At 39.5% G+C, this 17251-nt stretch overlaps 1 protein-coding gene across 5 annotated transcripts in view; it reads right to left on the bottom strand.

The window, feature by feature from the left end:
* The window catches only part of CCDC171 (coiled-coil domain containing 171), a 369406-nt gene that overhangs the window by 313112 nt on the left and 39043 nt on the right, over nucleotides 1-17251 (bottom strand). For 3 of the 5 annotated variants that reach the window (XM_057498705.1, XM_057498704.1, XM_057498703.1), the window contains 3 exons: nucleotides 16297-16471; nucleotides 11146-11336; nucleotides 9067-9198 (listed from right to left, as the gene is read on the bottom strand). In XM_057498705.1, the coding sequence (XP_057354688.1) occupies nucleotides 9067-9198; nucleotides 11146-11336; nucleotides 16297-16471 (498 nt within the window). The remainder of the gene's footprint in view (nucleotides 1-9066; nucleotides 9199-11145; nucleotides 11337-16296; nucleotides 16472-17251) is intronic. The other 2 variants (XM_057498707.1, XM_057498706.1) reach the window with 1 other exon arrangement.

Raw genomic sequence — 17251 nt, 5'->3', positions numbered from 1 at the left:
GCAGAATAAATACAGATGTTTAAAGTGTATCAGAGCTAAAGTATTCCTCCTTCCTAACTTATGAAATCCATCAATACAGCTAGTTACAACCTTAATCTACCTACATGGTTATCTCCTGAAAGAGCCAAATCAAGCTCCTCCTCTCTAAATCCTCAAGGCAGAACAATTATGCAATCAAAAAGTGTTTGCAATTGTACAAACTGGTACTAACCATATGTAATACCTATCACAATTATAAATCCATTAGCTCACAGACCAAGCAATTACACTTCTAGACATTTATACAGCTGAATCACTTGCATGACAGCTCAAAGATATGAGCAAAAATGTTAGTGAATCATTTTTAATTAGAAGAAAAAAACTTTGGAGAAAATAAAATGTCTGCCAATAAGGGATTCTTAAAATATATTAGAACTTCCACGTGACAGAAAACCATGCAAGTACTACAAGAGTAATGTAAGCACATAAAAAAATGAATACCAAATATTACTGAAATATAACTTTATTTCTTTAAATATAGTAACATATATTTATACATCCTTAGATGAGGAGTGGGATTGGAGGGTAAGACCTTCACTTTCTGCTTTTAAAATTCCCTTAATTAGAGGCATTTTTACAATGAGCACAATATATAGTAACTGTATAAACTAAATATTAAGATATTTCCTGTTTGGAAGCAACAGGCAGTACTAGGGCCAGAATCACTTTCTATTCCTTATGCTTACACAGGGCATCAGTAGATAGTTAACCAGGAAATTACAAAGAAATGCTCTTCGCTGCCCTAGATAATTTGAGGCCAACTTCTGAAATACTTTCATGTAACTTCCTCCAAGCTGTTCCTAGATCACAACTGTGCTTACCGGCTCAGTCTCTGACAGTTTGCACCCAACCCTTAACCTACTAATGCCTAAACCTGGTCTGATCCCTTCCTTGACTGCCTCCACACTCCCAGTGCTCTTTCTCTAGTTTATGTATTATTTTCAATCTATCTTTCCCATGTTCTTCACTATCACAAACTCTCTCACTCCTTCATCAACAGATAAATTTAGTCAATGAATAAGGAAAGAATCATTTTATTCCCTGGTTGTGTTACAGAATTTTGTAAATGAAATAAAGACAAAATATATATATATATATACACGTTCACCTTCTAAATGCTTCCAATTCTACTGATAAATTATACATTGAAATGAACAGGAAAAGTGACAAAAGAAAGTCACAATGTTTTAAAAACAGCTCCCTGTATGTCCCACACTGCCTATAATGGAAAACCTTAGGGCAAACGAGCGTCCTCAAAGTTCACATCACTATTGAAGGAACAAAGAAAAAAAATGACTGAATAAAAAAGAAAGCAAACGGTCATTTCACATTAAAAATTTAAAAGAACAGAGATTAAAAAAACAAAATGATACATTTTTTTCAAATAAATACTTTGTTCTAAAACTACCACAGCTTTGATTTGTTTTGAAATTTCAAACAATGCTAAAAAAAGGCATGGAATTTTTATGTTTACCAAAGAATGATATGCATTTTTTACAAAATGAGAAACACTTCCTTAAAATGAGGTAACTCCACTAGATTTCCCATTAACATTCCAGAGAAGTAAACCTCTGTTTAGTGAGAAAGAAAAGAGACAAGGCATAAAATTAAGATTTTTCTCTTTATAGTGGCTTTGAATTCTAAAGCCCAGATGAGAGAAACATAATACCAATTTTGTCTGTTAAAGATGGGGTTTCACTTGGAAGGTTTTTTAAAACATTTTAAAGACTGAATTCCTTCAGAGAGCTACACAGAGAACACTCTATGATACTAACACCCAATTACAAGATGGAAAACTAAATCCATCAACAGCCAAGAGAGAGAAGAGAATTTCAATCTATCTCTCAGGCTGTTTAAAAAAATACTTTTTTATATGTGAATAGTTTCTTAAGCTTGCTTATAAAAGGAAAAGCAATTTTCTTTTGTTAATATGAAAAGAAGAAACTAAGTGAGAGAGCTCTGAACATTTTAGTTAAATAATACAATACAATTTATCTTAAAAAAGTGGTAGTGACTAAGGTGTGTATTTCCCTATTCTTCCCTACACATAATAATAAAAGAATGATGAAGAATTTCTATTTCTTTTAATACTTCATAATATAAAGTCTAGTATAACTGCATATATTTCATCTGAGATTTCTAGGAATGGCTAGGAAATTGCATCAAAATCACATCACAGGTCATTGAATTATAGTATATAAGCTTCAGGCTTCTAACTGGTGGCAGTGGAGATTTCTGAGTTTACAAATAAAGGGGTATTTTCATTTACTTATGAAAATGCTTCTTTGTTCCAGGTAGCCTTTCAGAGAGTTGCCAGCGACAGTGCAAACGTCATCTACTCTGTTCCCCCAATTTGGGAGAATTCCCCCAATTCTCCCAGGCAGTTAATCAATTTTTCTTTTATGGTCCCACAGCATTTTGTACAAAATTTTATTATATTATAATATATTTTCTCCCTAGAACAGAAATCACACTTTAACCAACTTTTTGTCCTCAGTACCCTCAGCTGGAATTCAGTAAGTACTTAGGGAATGAAGGAAGGAATGAGAGAACTAACCACACAAATCATAGACTCTAATACCAAGAAGTCTAAGAAGAGATTGTAATGTCTTTCCAAATATTAAGAGGGAGTGGCTGGGAAGAAAAGCATTGCCCAAAGACAAAAGGTTTGGGAAAACTGTGACTTTTGTTGGTATTCTGAATACTTAATGAAGGGCCCCCACCCATAAGATGGCGAAATTCCTGCTTCTCTTCTGGGTCCTCCGTTCCTGCCGGTGCCACCTGAAGCCCAATTACCCCTCGCCCCCCTAATCCCAGCACCTAGCCAATAGCCACCAGCCCCGTAGAAGTGACACCACAATCACCCCATGCCCCTTCCTATATAACCCAGCACCTTTCCCTAATAAAGCGGAATTCTCCGGTGAATTGCTGCTGTGTGTCACTCCTTTCCTTTCATTGGTGCCGAAACCCGGGAGACGGGACACCCCAACTGGGCCCTGTCTTCCCCCAACACCAGCAGCAGCTTGCCCTCGTCCTCTTTTTCCGGCGCTGGCTCCTCACACTCACCACTGCTCTTTGGCTGTTGGGTAAGTTTTACCCCCAGAGCGGGCCACTCTTCCCCGAGCTATCGCAGCGCCATTGACTGTGATCATCCGGCAAGGCCCTGACGCTCGGGGACGAGGAGGGAACTCTCCCCACCTCAGGCCTTCACGGCTGCGGCGGACCCTCAGGCCCCTCCTCCAACAGCCATACACGAGGTGACTCCTTTGCGGATGAGAACGCTCCCTTTTTCCACCCCTTCTCCTTCCGTTTCTTCAGCGAAAATTCCTTCCGCCGAAAACTCCTGGTACTAGGTACCTCGGACTCCGGCACTCTGCCTTCCTAGAGAAGTCTGGGTGACGACCCACACTTCCTAAGAAACCGACTCGTATACGAGTTTCCGCAGACCACCAAGGATCATCGGGGACGCCCTTTGTCTCCTTGCGGCCTGTTCCCAGTCCGAGGGTCTCCATTCATCTTCCCCTGTTTGTCTCCTTCTCTGTCCTTTAGCCATGGGAGCCTCCTCATCCCTCCCTGGAAGTTCACCTCTTGAATGCCTGCTCAAGCATCTAGCCACCCTCTCCCTGACGCCTGATATAAAACCAAAAGTTCTCCGTAAATACTGCTTCCAAGATTGGCCAACATGCCCCCTAGACAATAACAACCAATGGCCCGCAGGGGGAGCTCTTGATCCTAACATCACTCGCGATCTCTTTAACTACTGCCAGCGCCTGAAAAAATGGAAGGAGATACCCTTTACCGAAGCTTTCCGCCTCCTCCCCCTGCCTCCCCCCAAGTTCTCCACGCCTGCAAGCTGTCTCCCCCGCAAAAGCCTCCCTTTCACTCCCTTCCCCCTCCTACAACCCCTCCTCCCTCTTCCGCCGGCTGCCGCCTCCCCCTCCTCGCCCACAACAGCCCCTCCCCCTTCCTCCACCACCATCTCCTCCCCCACCTCACCCCCCTTGCAGTTCAAGCCTGAGCCTTTCAGCCCCCCTCCAACTAATTTCCAGGAGCCTCCTCTGTCTTTGCCCCCATCACCTATTTCTCCCCCACAGACTGAGCCAGAACCCTTCAGTCCTCCTCAGACTTGGTCCCGAGGGCCTCCCAAAATTATTGCCCCCCTCCGAGAAGTAGCAGGATCCGAAGGTATCGTGCGCGTTCACGTATCTTTCTCCTTAGGAGATTTAGCCCAACTGGAGAAAAGCCTAGGTTCCTTTTCCACTGATCCCACGACATATATCAAAGAGTTTCAATGGACCCTCCAGTCATACAGCCTCACACATCATGACATTTTCATGCTCCTGGCCAATGCCCTCCTTCCTGAAGAGCGCAGACGAGTTTGGGACTTCACCCAAATGCACGCCACCAAAACCCACAGGACTGACCCCACCTATCCCCCTGGCCCCACCGCTGTCCCCAAACAAGACCCACACTGGGATTATAACACCGCCGTGGGTCTCCGCTCCCGAGATATTTTTTCCTCCTGCTCAATAACAGGTCTGAAAAAGGCAGCTCGTAAAGTAGTCAATTTTCAAAAGCTCCAAGACATAATTCAAAGGAAGGAAGAGACACCCTGAGTTCTTAGACAGACTCACTCAAGCCCTATTACAGTATACCAGCCTGGACCCAGAAACGCCTGACGGGAGACATGTCCTTATGACATACTTCCTAGCTCAAAGCTACCCCAACATTAAAGCTAAACTCAAAAAGTTAGAACAGGGCCCCGATACCCCACAGACTGAGATCCTAGCAGTGGCCTTTAAAGTCTTCCATAACCGGGAGGAGGAGAAAGAACGCCATAAACAAAAGGCTGATCAGGCCAATTTCCAAATGTTGGCCCAGCTGATAAAACCACAACCTGGGCACTCCTCTACAAACAAGCCCCCCCCAGGAGCTTGTTTCAAGTGCAGACAAAAAGGACATTGGTCAAGGGCGTGCCCCTGCCCCAGATCTCCTACCACCCCATGCCCCAGATGTCACAAAAAGGGCCACTGGGGGTCTGATTGCCCAGCCACCCAAAGGGGAGGCTGGACGAACAACCCCCATCCTAAGCCCTCTGTAGTGGGGCTGGCAGAAGAAGATTGACGGGGCCCGAGGGCTTCTCGCCCGACCATTTCCATCACCAAACAGGAGCCCAGGGTTACTTTAATAGTAGACGGTCGCCCCATCTCCTTCCTCCTAGACACAGGAGCCACCTTCTCAGTCTTGCAGGAATACGGGGGCCCTACCACGCCTGCCATTACTCCTATAGTCGGGATAGGAGGTAAACAGATTTTCCCATTAAACCCCCCCCCTTTTATGCATAATCCAAGACAATACCATACCTTTCTCCCACTCCTTCCTGGTTATGCCCCAGTGTCCCATCCTTTTACTAGGACGGGACATCCTTTCTCTCCTCCATGTTTCCATAACTATATCCACTCCCACAGCCCCCAGTACTCCCTTTCTAATGGCCCTCATAGCCGACGATCCCCCTCTACCCAATGAAAGTTCCAGTTCCGCCCTCATACACCCTGTAAATCCCAAAGTTTGGGACATTACAAGCCCCTCCATGGCTCTATGTCCTCCTGCCTCTATCAAATTACGTGACCCCTCTCAGTATATCTGTCAGGCCCAATACCCCCTAACCACTTTGGCCCTCATAGGCCTCAAACCCATCATTCAAGATCTTTTAAACAAAAAGTACCTCAGACCCACTCACTCCCTGTTTAATACCCCCATATTAGCTGTTAAAAAAACCAACGGATCTTTCCGCCTTGTCCAAGACCTTCGTCTCATTAACATGGCCATCATCCCTATCCATCCCTTAGTCCCAAATCCATACACCCTTTTATCGCAGATCCCTGCCTTGGCCTCCCAATTCTCAGTCCTAGATCTCAAAGACGCATTTTTTTCTATCCCTCTGGACCCCTCCTCCCATGATTTTTTCGCCTTTACCTGGACGGACCCATACACAAGACTTTCTGAACAACTCACTTGGACAGTTTTGCCACAAGGCTTCCGAGATAGTCCCCATATTTTTGGATAGGTCCTAGCTCAAGACCTCAAACAGTTTCATCATGATCACTCTGAGTCCACCTTATTACAATACGTGGACGATCTTCTACTCTGCAGTCCCTCGTGGGAACAGTCTCAACTTGACACTGCCTCCCTACTTAACGTTCTAGCTTCCAGAGGTTACCGGGTATCCCCTGTCAAAGCTCAAATCTCTTCCCCTTCTGTCACTTACCTCGGATTTCTTCTATCTCAACAAAGAAAGTCCATTACCTTAGACAGAAAACGGCTCCTCTCTGACATGCCCGTTCCCAAAACCGAGACAGAAATCCTTTCCTTTCTAGGCCTGGCTACGTATTTTAGAGCGTGGATCCCTAACTTCTATCTGTTGGCAAGACCCCTATACGACCTCAGCAAGGGCCCCCCCTGAAGAACCATTATCCTCCTCATCCCGACACTCCTTCATTAAGCTCCGTCGAGCCCTTGTGGAAGCCCCAGCTCTCCATCTTCCTGATTTGTCGAAGCCCTTCTCATTATACACTCATGAGAGGTCCAGTCAAGCTCTAGGAGTCCTAAGCCAATACTATGGCCCATCCTTTGCCCCAGTAGCTTATCTTTCCAAGCAATTAGACCCCACAGTTCGGGGATGGGCCCTCTGCCTACAGGCATTAGCCGCTGGACAGCTCTTGCAGAAGGAAGCTCATTAACTGACATTCGGGGTGCCCCTTACCATTCTGTCCCCACATCACCTAAAGGATCTCTTAACCTACAAAAGTTTACAGACTCTCCCTCCCTCCAGACTCCTGACCTTACTGTCCTCTTTCCTCCAAAATCCCGTTCACCCCCTTTGCCATCCTTATCCGAATCATGACTTTTTCCTCCTTTACTGCTCCCTCGCGCTCTCTCACTTTTTTTCCTCATTCCTGTTGTCTTCCCCGCCACCCCAGCCTCCTTTGTATGGCGATTCAAAGTCAGACAGACTTACACACAGCATCAAAAAAAAATTACTGCCCTCATTGCCACATCAGACTGCCCTCTGAAAGGCTGCTCCAAGCCTTTATACTTCCACTTTCCTCCCTCCACCGAAGTGTTCACTAGCAGCTACCTTTATTCTCCCTACCTCTGCTTCCTCTATGACCGAAAACAAGCCTGTTGCAGGCGATGGCCAGACACCTACGGAGATGTCCCTACTGATCTTGCACCATCCACTACATGGGTAACTCCAGGTACCCACAGTATTACTCCTCCAACCCATTCTCTTCAATACTAACAAACCCCTTCCTCACCTGGCTGTGGCCCATTGCAGGCCCTATAATAATCATTCTTCTCGCCTGTCTCTTCTTACCTTGTATAGTAAAGTTTGTCAAATCCCAAGTCGGTAAAATCTCTAATCAAACTTTCAACCAGCTTTTACTCAGGAACTACCAGCTTTTAGCCACAGAAGATCCCTCACCCTCACGTAACCTACTCACCACACGCTGAGACGGACCCCTCTCTCCGCTGGAAACTGTTCCTGGAAACAATGGCCACAGACGCCTGGCTTCTGGCACCCGTATCCTCTTGGCACCATTAGAATCAACAAGTCCTCGACTTATGGTTACAGGGAACCTTCATTGATTTCCAACCTGAAGAAGTCCACATCTACTCGTCCTTACTGTGGGGAGTCCTATCAACCCTTTCCTCCCGGTCCTCAAGCCCTCACTCCCTTCTCCGCCCCCATTCAGCAGGAAGGAGTCAGAGAGAAAGCAAAGTCCACAACCCCATAGAGGAGAAAGGGGGGAATGAAGGGCCCCGACCCATAAGATGGAGAAATTCCTGCTTCTCTTCTGGGTCCTCGGTTCCCGCCGGCGCCACCTGAAGCCCAATCACCCCTCACCCCACTCCCAATCCCAGCACCTAGCCAATAGCCACCAGCCCCGTAGAAGTGACACCACAATCACCCCATGCCCCTTCCTATATAACCCAGCACCTTTCCCTAATAAAGCGGAATTCTCCGGTGAATTGCTGCTGTGTGTCGCTCCTTTCCTTTCACTTAACACATACAACAAATTCAGTATTTCCCCTGTGTTCAGCCAGCCAGCTTTCACTCTTAAAAAAATCAAGTGCCTCCTACACTCTTCAGGTTTTCAGTCATTTTATCTTGGAGATCTATTTCTTACACAGAGCTACTCCAAAATACATTTTGGGTGGGATTTTTCATTCTGCAAAGAATGAGCACCTTTGACACCTATATGAGGACTATATTTCAGTTTGTCATTTTGTGTTGGAAAAATGTCTTATCACAAAATAATAAAAGAAATGATAGAAATTCATTTGAAATTTTTAGGTGGTTAGGAATAAAAAGTTTGAATTTCTCCTATCTCTCCTTCAAAATAATTGACATATAAACTTGAAAGATGCAAAGTATGCTGGAGTGAGAATCTGGAGACTGTGATGTTTTCCCACAATAATCACTCAGTCTATCACCAGAGTGAATCATAATCTCCATCTGCTCATCTATCATGGGGGTTAGGCTCACTCAATGCCTTTCAAACTGGACTACTTGAAGCCTTGGGGATTCTATGTGTTGGGGAGCAAGGGATTAGCACATGAGTAAGAATCTGTACTTCTTAAAAATAGTTCAAAAATCACTTTACTATATGATTTATAACCATCCTTTGATATCTAAAATTCAATTGTTCTATTTTTTTATTCTGTTAAAGACTGCTAACAGTCTCATATTTTAAATTGGAAAAATAAAATACCAAGCGGGTACGTGACCTTCTCAAAATCACATAATTTTTGCAATGGAAGTTCTGATTCTAACAGTATCTGTGGGTAACAGTTGCCCATATTGTCATGTAACTACAAATGAAACATGGCCTTCAGAGATCAAAGACTGGGACTTATTTTTGCCTTGAGTAAACTAGTCAAATATTGCACTGATGTAATATTTTAATATCATAAGCATTAAAAAGACATATTTAAGGAGTTGAATTATTATTTTTAAAATACCTGCACTATGAATTGTAACTCTCTTCTTTCGGATTCCCATTGTTCTGCTTGTAATCTAAACTCCTCCAATGCTGTCTCCCTGATATGAGACTCCATCTCATTCTTCTCTTGCTGATGTTTTTTCAAGGCTTCCTTTATACAAATAAAATCTTGCTTTACTATTGCATTCATAAAAGTTATATTTCTTCCTTCCTCCCCAGTTTAAGTGTAACAAAGGGCTCTCCTTACCTACAGACCTAAAACTCATTATAACTTATGTTAAAAATCATTAATAGAAATATTGTATTTTAACTACATAATGTAGATCTGAGTAAGGAATTATGGTTACCCACTTAAGAAACATATATATATATACATATATTTAACCCAATTTTTCTAAAAAAATTAACTTCAGAGATTTGAACAAAATGCATTATAAGGAGACAAAGTAGATCATACATAATCTATATGTAAAGTATGCATGTAAAATATGGAAAACTCTAGTTACCTGTGAACAAACTGGATCATCCCTGATAATTTATATATCAATCTGACAGAAAGCAATGTATTTACAAAAGGGGAGAAGGAAGGAATTTTGTGTAACAAATCAAGTAAACTAGAATGTCAAAAAAAAATTTTTTTTTTAGGCTTGGATTGTTAACTAATTTCTAGTTCTGTAGATAATCAATATCTGCAAGAGGCTTTTTGGGGGAAAGGGGAGTTCCTAGTTATACTACATTTACAAGATCTAATTTTTAAAATATAACTTTTAAAAATATAAAAGGCAGCTTTTCTGAGAAGCCCAATTCTCTAACCTACAGGGTTTAAAACAAAGCCTGCATTAACACAAGGAGAAAGATTCCATGGCTTATAGGAGAGAGGGAAAGCTTCCGGAAGTGCAGATCTGCATAATAAAGACTGCCTTCAAGGAGAGCCTTGAGGCTTTTCCCCTTAGGGCTAGTGTCGCCTATTCAACTCCAAAGGTACCCATCCAGATCAGTTCAACGCAAGTAGCATTAAATAAATGCAGAATTCTCCTACCCAGTAGCTGATCAAGATGACATCAAGGTCTTTCTTATACCTTGAGGTGTAGGCAGATTGACAGTATGGAATGCTGTCACCATCAACTGCTCTTTCCCAGAGCTCCAAGACATTCCACATGGGAAAGTTATAAAGGGCCAGCCATGGACTAGTTGACACCTAAACTTTCCCCATTAAAATACTAATACAGCCCTTGAACTTGCCCGGCACTGGTCTACTGTCTAGGAATATAACAATAAATAGAATGTACAAATAGTGACAACTGACATGGAAAAAATCAGAAGTGGATCTGCTGACAATGTCAGGCAACCCTTGTGCTGAAACTATTACATTTAGAAAATGCTTCTGTAAAATTATTTTTTAGTGAAGACTTATTTCCAGAATTCTGAAAAGTCATTTACATCAGTGATAAATGTACAGCATTTTTATCACATATTTTTTGGTTTAAACTGGTACTTCAAAAAAGGACAAATGTAAACATTCAAAATCTATATTTTAAGTGCTGATAACTTCAATATTAAACCACACTTTAACTCTAGAGAATAAAAATGAAAAAAAAATGGGAGAATAAATAGCTCACAATTTCAGTAAAAGATCATCAAATATTTCATTCATCATGTATGTACAGGCTATGCCCTACATACATAGATAATGATGTTTACATCAAATACGTAAATACCTTTCTATATATATTGTATATTCAGACAAAATCAAGGGCCTACATTTCTAAAATTCCAAATTCTCATGCTGCTGTAGGTTCTTACCTTCTTACAATATGCTTATATAAGTGGGCTTTTTTTCCATTTTGATCAGAGATCTCAAATTGCTTTTCACAAAAGAAACAGCATATATATTAATATATTGCTAAAGCATATTATAAAAGAGACCTGCAAAAATGATCCTAAAAAGGAAAGAAGAGAGAGTGGGGGAAGGAAGGGAGGAAACCAGATTTTCTTGCTTTCTGGTAGTTTTTTTCTTTCCAAGGATACCTTCAAATAACTTGTAACACATTTCAATTAATATTATATATAGCATAATTACTCTATAAAATAAGTTTACCTGTAGAATTTTTTCTAGTCTGCTTTTTTCTTTCATAAGTAAATCATATTCTCGATTGCAATTTTGAATTATATTATCTCTTCCCTCCAAATCACATTCAAATCTTCTGCATTCTTCTTTCCATTTCTGCTGGGAAGTCTGGAATGCTTTCTCAATCTCATTTGTCTTTCCTTGAAGTTCTATATTCTGAGCTATTAAAAATATAAAAGAATAATAGGTATATTTCTAACCATAAATTAAATCTCTAGGAGGTCAGAAACCTAGGCTTTGGAGCTGATACCATTTACGGCATGGTCTTAGGATAAAACATTTAGCCCTCACACCAGTAAACTCTTGAAAAGCTCACTGTTCCAGAACCAATCTATTCTACAATTTCTCAATCCCTTCTTCCCCTCCAGAGAAAGGTGATTTGGCCATGAAATGGTCTGACATATTCTTAAGGTGTGCCCACTTTTAGATGCACCTCTAGTACCAGCTGCAACTCTACTGCTTTTTATCCTATTCAGGAAAATGAATCAATTTTTTAAAATTAAAAACTGTAACATATAGGGAGACTTTAAAAGACTTGATAGTTACAAATTTTGATATTTGACTATTGGTAATAAATTACTTGTGATACATCTTACACATGAGCCTGTCACAAAATTGAGGTTGGAGACCATGGCTCCAACCCTTAGAACTACAGTTACTTAATCCCCCAAAATTAGGTGAAACTCACCTCTCATCCTAGTATTATCTCAACTATAACCAACATCTCTCAACTCACTGCGGGTACTGCTCTGTTTCTGCATCTTTTCTAGATCCAGGTCTGGCTTCATCACTTGTCACCTGATTAAACCTTTCTGCCTCTAGCCCTCAGTGGAAATAAAATGCATCTTAGTTAAACTGTTGTGAAGATAAAATGAGGAAATATGCCCAAACACACTTGTTGAAAAAATTTCCACAGTTAGTAGTATTATTTGTACATTATATTTGTGTTTTGAATAGATTATATATTCAAAATTCAAAGGTATAAAAGATACAGAAAGTCTCCCTTCCATCCTGTTACTATCTACAAGACATTGTTCCTGGCCTAGCATCCTGTACTGCAGGTTAGGAAACGTGAGGCCACTTTGATTCCCATTCCTTTGCACATGGCCTTTTTTGTTGTTGATGTCCCTTTCCTTTCTCCTTTCCTTTCCTTTTTTCTTTTCTTTTCTCTTTCAAAGCTTTAGGATCTTCTCTTTGTCTCTGTTTTTCTGAGATCTCATAATACTCTGCCTTCACGTGGGTCTAGTTCTTTCCATAGTGGTAAGTATCCAATGGACCTTTAAACCTTTGGTTCTGAGATGTTTTCTTAAATTATTTCACTGATGATTTATCCTTCTCTGTTTTCTCACTTATCTCTTTCAGTATTAACTATTATCAGAATAATCCTCAAATTTCTTGCATTTACTCTCCTATTTTTCCACCCATTTTTTTTTTACTCTAATTTCTGGGATTTAGAATTTATTTTAATTTCCTATCTTTGTCTTCCAATGTTTCCACTGACATTTTTCATGTCTGATTTCACATTTGTAATTCCAAGGCCTTTCTTTTTTATAGCACCTGGCTATGGCATTAGGACAGAATATACTCCCTTTCAGCTCTGAGGATATTAGTACTACTTATTTGTTAAATCTTCCTACAGAGTTTTTGATTTTTCCAAATTAATTTTTTCTCTCCATTTTAGAGGTTTTCCCCAAGTATCTGGTAATTCCTGGCTGTCTACTCTCAGTTAAGAATAACTATAAGGGTGACACACCATTTTTACACCCATATACCCACCACCAAGATTCTGAGCTTGAAGGTAAGGTTTGACAACTATGGTCTTCACTGGAAGAGGATCTGTCTGGGTCACTTATTAGGAAACCCCACATCAGTATCATTAGGTTTTTCCTCTTGACTTGTTCGGGTGACCCACAGAAGAGTCTTCTAAGTTCCCACATTCATACATCTCGGTGATAGCTTTTTGGGAAGCCTAGAAAAAGGAAGCTGGAAGGAATATTTACTCAATATTCAGCAGTGAGTAGGCTGTCTTCCTGTTTTTGCCAGTATTATATCATCTCCAGAGATTGAGCCTCTAGACTCCCACTAAGAAGTGGGAGCACTCCCAGAGGAGCATGCTTTTCAGAGGGGATCTAAGAACCCAAGTCCTCTACAGCAAGAAGCTTTCACCTCTCTTTATTTTACCCACTATTGCTATTCCATTTCCTAATTCCAAAGGTATCTGTTGCTTTAATTCGTAAGCCTTTTAACTATCTAACAAGCTGTCTGCCAGCTTTCCCTACTCCTGGCTTAGGATTCTAACATCTCAGGTCTGCTAAATTAGTTATCCCTCATCCATTTGCTTTCCAGCTTTCAAAATTTTCTCTCTTGTCATGTCTCCTATTCTCTCAGTTGCCATGGGATTATCTTTTAGTATCCCATAATTTCTTAGTTTGTTTTTAGCTCTGCTCTCCACATTTTATCATAGAAATTTTTTAAAAATACAGTTAAGTTGGAAGTATTACATGGTGAATACCCAAAAACCCAGATTAGACTCTGATTGTTAACATTTTACTATATTTGCTTCAGCACACATTTATCCATCCATCTATCCATGCATTCATTCATTCATCCATTCATCAGATCACTATACTTTTTTATGTACTTCAAAGCAAGTTGCAAATATAAGTACATTTCACTCCTAAATAATTCAACATTCATATCATTAACTAAAATTTAGGGAAGTTTTACTTTTTTGCATACAAAATTTACAAATAGTGAAATGCACAAATCTTAAGTGCACCACTCAAAGAGATTTGACAAATACACTCATGCAACTGAAACCCCTATTAAAATGTAGAACATGTTCTTCAATCTAAAAGATTTCCTCAAACCTTTTCTCAGTTAACCTCCACTGCCAACCCATCCCAGAGGTAACCACCGTTCTGATTTTTTTTTACCAATAATAGGTATTTTCATCTAGAACTTCATATAAATGGGACCATAAATCATACAGTATGTGGTCTTCTATGCAAAGTTTCACTCAGCGTGTTTTTGAGATTCATTCATGTTATTGCATGTATCAGTAGCTGGTTCATTTTTATTGCTGAGTAGTATGTCATTGTACAAATATATATAAACTGTTACTTCTTTCTCTTGTAAATGGACATTTGGGGTTTTTTCTAACTCTGGGCTATCATGAATAGAGCTATTATAAAAATTCTTATACAAGTTTTTTTGTGGGCAAATGTTTCTCAGGGGGTAATAATAAAGAATGAAACTGTTAAGTCATAGGTGATATATGTATGTTTATTATCAAAGAAATTGCCGGGGTTTTTTTCCAAAGTAGTTGTACTGCTTTGCTCTCCCACTAACAAAGTATACAAGTTACAGTTGCTCTACATTCTAACTTTTGATATTGACAGTCTTTTCAATTACAGCCATCAAATGGGTATGTAGTAACAGCCACTGTGGTTTTAATTGCATTTCTCTGGTGACAAGGGAGGTTAAGCATTTTTTATATGATTAATGGCCATTCTTTTATCTTCTTCTGTAAGGTTTCTGTTGAAATCTTTTACCTTTGCACAAATAACTTCCCATCTTCCCTGGACTTCAATTTCTTCACAATTATATGAAAGTTACTAACTTGTATATCTAGTGCCTTTCAATTCTTGTAATCCTAAATTTCAGGTAGTGGTATAATTACTAAATGTCAGAGGTAATCAAAAATACTTCTGACAAATGGAAATAACCCAAGACAACTGGCCAAGACTAGGAACCATAACCTTACAATAATTGGAACAATATTTGTTTAGCCCCACGTGGTTAATAAAGCACTTTCATTTTCTCATTTCATCCTTAAAACAGCCTAGGTTCAGATATCAGTAAGTGGTAGAACCAGGACCTAAATCTAAATCTTCTGAATTCACGTTCAGTGTTCTCTTAATTAAAACTTGCTGTGTACAAGGGTGTTCATAACAACATTATTCTTAATAACCAAAAACTGGACACAACCCAAATATCCATCAATAGAAATGGATAAATATAAGTGTGGTAGATAATACATAGTATATATAATATTCACTCAATGTATATGTCATGTTCACTCAATATAATAGTAAATGTCAACATAAAGTTTATACAACAATATGGATAAACTCACAAACACAGTGTTGAAGGAAAGAAACCAGATACGAAAGAGTATATATACTATGTGATTTCATTTACGTAAAGTACAGAAAAAAGACAAAATTAACTCTCACTATTAAAAAGCAGGATAGTAGTTATCCATGTTAAAGGACTCACTGAATGGAATTTTCCATTCTATGATCTGGGAGCTTGTTATGAGTTACGCACTTATCTGGGCACATTTCTTTATATATTTGAAACTTATAAAGATTTTTAAATGTCCATATGCTGTACAGGAATAGGTTTTGGGGACTGAGCCCACTGACTTTTCTTTTCTAGGCACACACTCTACCTTGTGGTTCCTAAACCTAGTGACTTAGCAGAATCACCTGCAGTGCTTCAACATATAAATTCTCATTCAGATTACATGTAATAAGAGGCCTGTTAATTTTTTATTAATCCCTATGTGGTTCTGCCAGTTATTCATGGAACAAGTACTCTAAAAAGTAATTGAAAGAATTCTGAACCCCTTTTCCATACATGCACAACATTACAAAAGTTAGTGTAAAGTAGATGAATGTGCACATAAAGAAAACTTTACAGTGGGTGGGGAGGGAGGGAGAAGGGGATTGAGGGGTATTATGTTTAGTACACATGGTGTGGGGGATCACGGGGAGAACAGTGTAGCACAGAGAAGGCAAATAGTGGATCTGTGGCATCTTGCTGCACTAATGGACAGTGACTGCATTGGGGTATGGGTGGGGACGTGATAATATGGGTAAATGTAGAAACCTTCATAAGAGTGTACATCAATCATACCTTAATAAAAAAATTTTTTTAAGATTAAAAATGAAAAAAAAAAGCAAACTTTACATACACCCAACAAAGTGTGTCCATTAAAAGCCAAAGAATCAAAACCCCACCTCTGACCCCAGATGGAATGTATACACAACAGTGAGCAATGCCATACAAGGAGGTCACAACCATAAACATGGGAAGAAATGGAAATAGTCTCACCACCGAGTTCTTCTTGGATCCTGTGTGCCTCTGCTAATCTTTCTTCAGCAGCCCGTCTTCCAAGACCAGCTTCCTTTCTAGCAACAGCCAGGTCATACTCCAGACTTTGTCGAAAGGCCTCTCCTTTTTCAACTTCAGATCGTAGCTTGGCAATCTGGCTCTCACAGCTTACCAGCTAAAAACAGATTTCTGACATCATGAAGCAATATTAAAATATGTCTCTAAGATTATGAGATCATGAACCCAAACATCTCAATTTCTTTAACAAATCTGCTTTTATAATACTTATAAGATAAGAATTCGTAAGTTTATGCTTCCTAAAATACTGGGAAGGAAGCACTAGCATTAATCACCAAGTGATACTCATCAATTTTCTTTAGAGAAATAAGATGAAAACAAAAAAAATTCTTACATGAGAAAAAAATGGAAAAAAAATTCTTACATGAACTGCTGATAAAAATAAAATTACAAATTTTAATCAGAAATAGTCATACATAAGAAATGAAAAAATGCATAACACGTAGTCAGCACTTAAAAATTCATTCTCTCCTCCCCTCTTATTCCCTAAATGAAATCAAAAAGCAAGTTGCATCAAAGTATAGTTTAGTAAATATTGCCTATTACTTATCTTGATTATGACATTATTGATAAAGCATAACATAATAAAGGTGACAATTTTGCAGGGATTTTAATGAACTAATATCTAATTTATCTAATATCTAGATAATTAGATATCTATTATCTAGATCTAATTTATCTAATATTCTATGAGTAGCAGTGACAGAAGATAGGTCATAGAATTAGAACTTGATGATTTATGAAGTTCATTCATTCCCACTCTAAAATTATATGATCTAATCAATGGTTCATTTAACAATATTAAACACTTGCTATGTGTCATGTATAGTGAAAGATATCAAAACAAACGTTATAGAGCTCCTGATCTAAGTAATAA

This window comes from Manis pentadactyla, chromosome 3 (genome assembly GCF_030020395.1).
Source record: "Manis pentadactyla isolate mManPen7 chromosome 3, mManPen7.hap1, whole genome shotgun sequence".
Classification (NCBI taxonomy): Eukaryota; Metazoa; Chordata; class Mammalia; order Pholidota; family Manidae; genus Manis; species Manis pentadactyla.
This window is presented reverse-complemented; position numbering and strand designations above follow the sequence as displayed.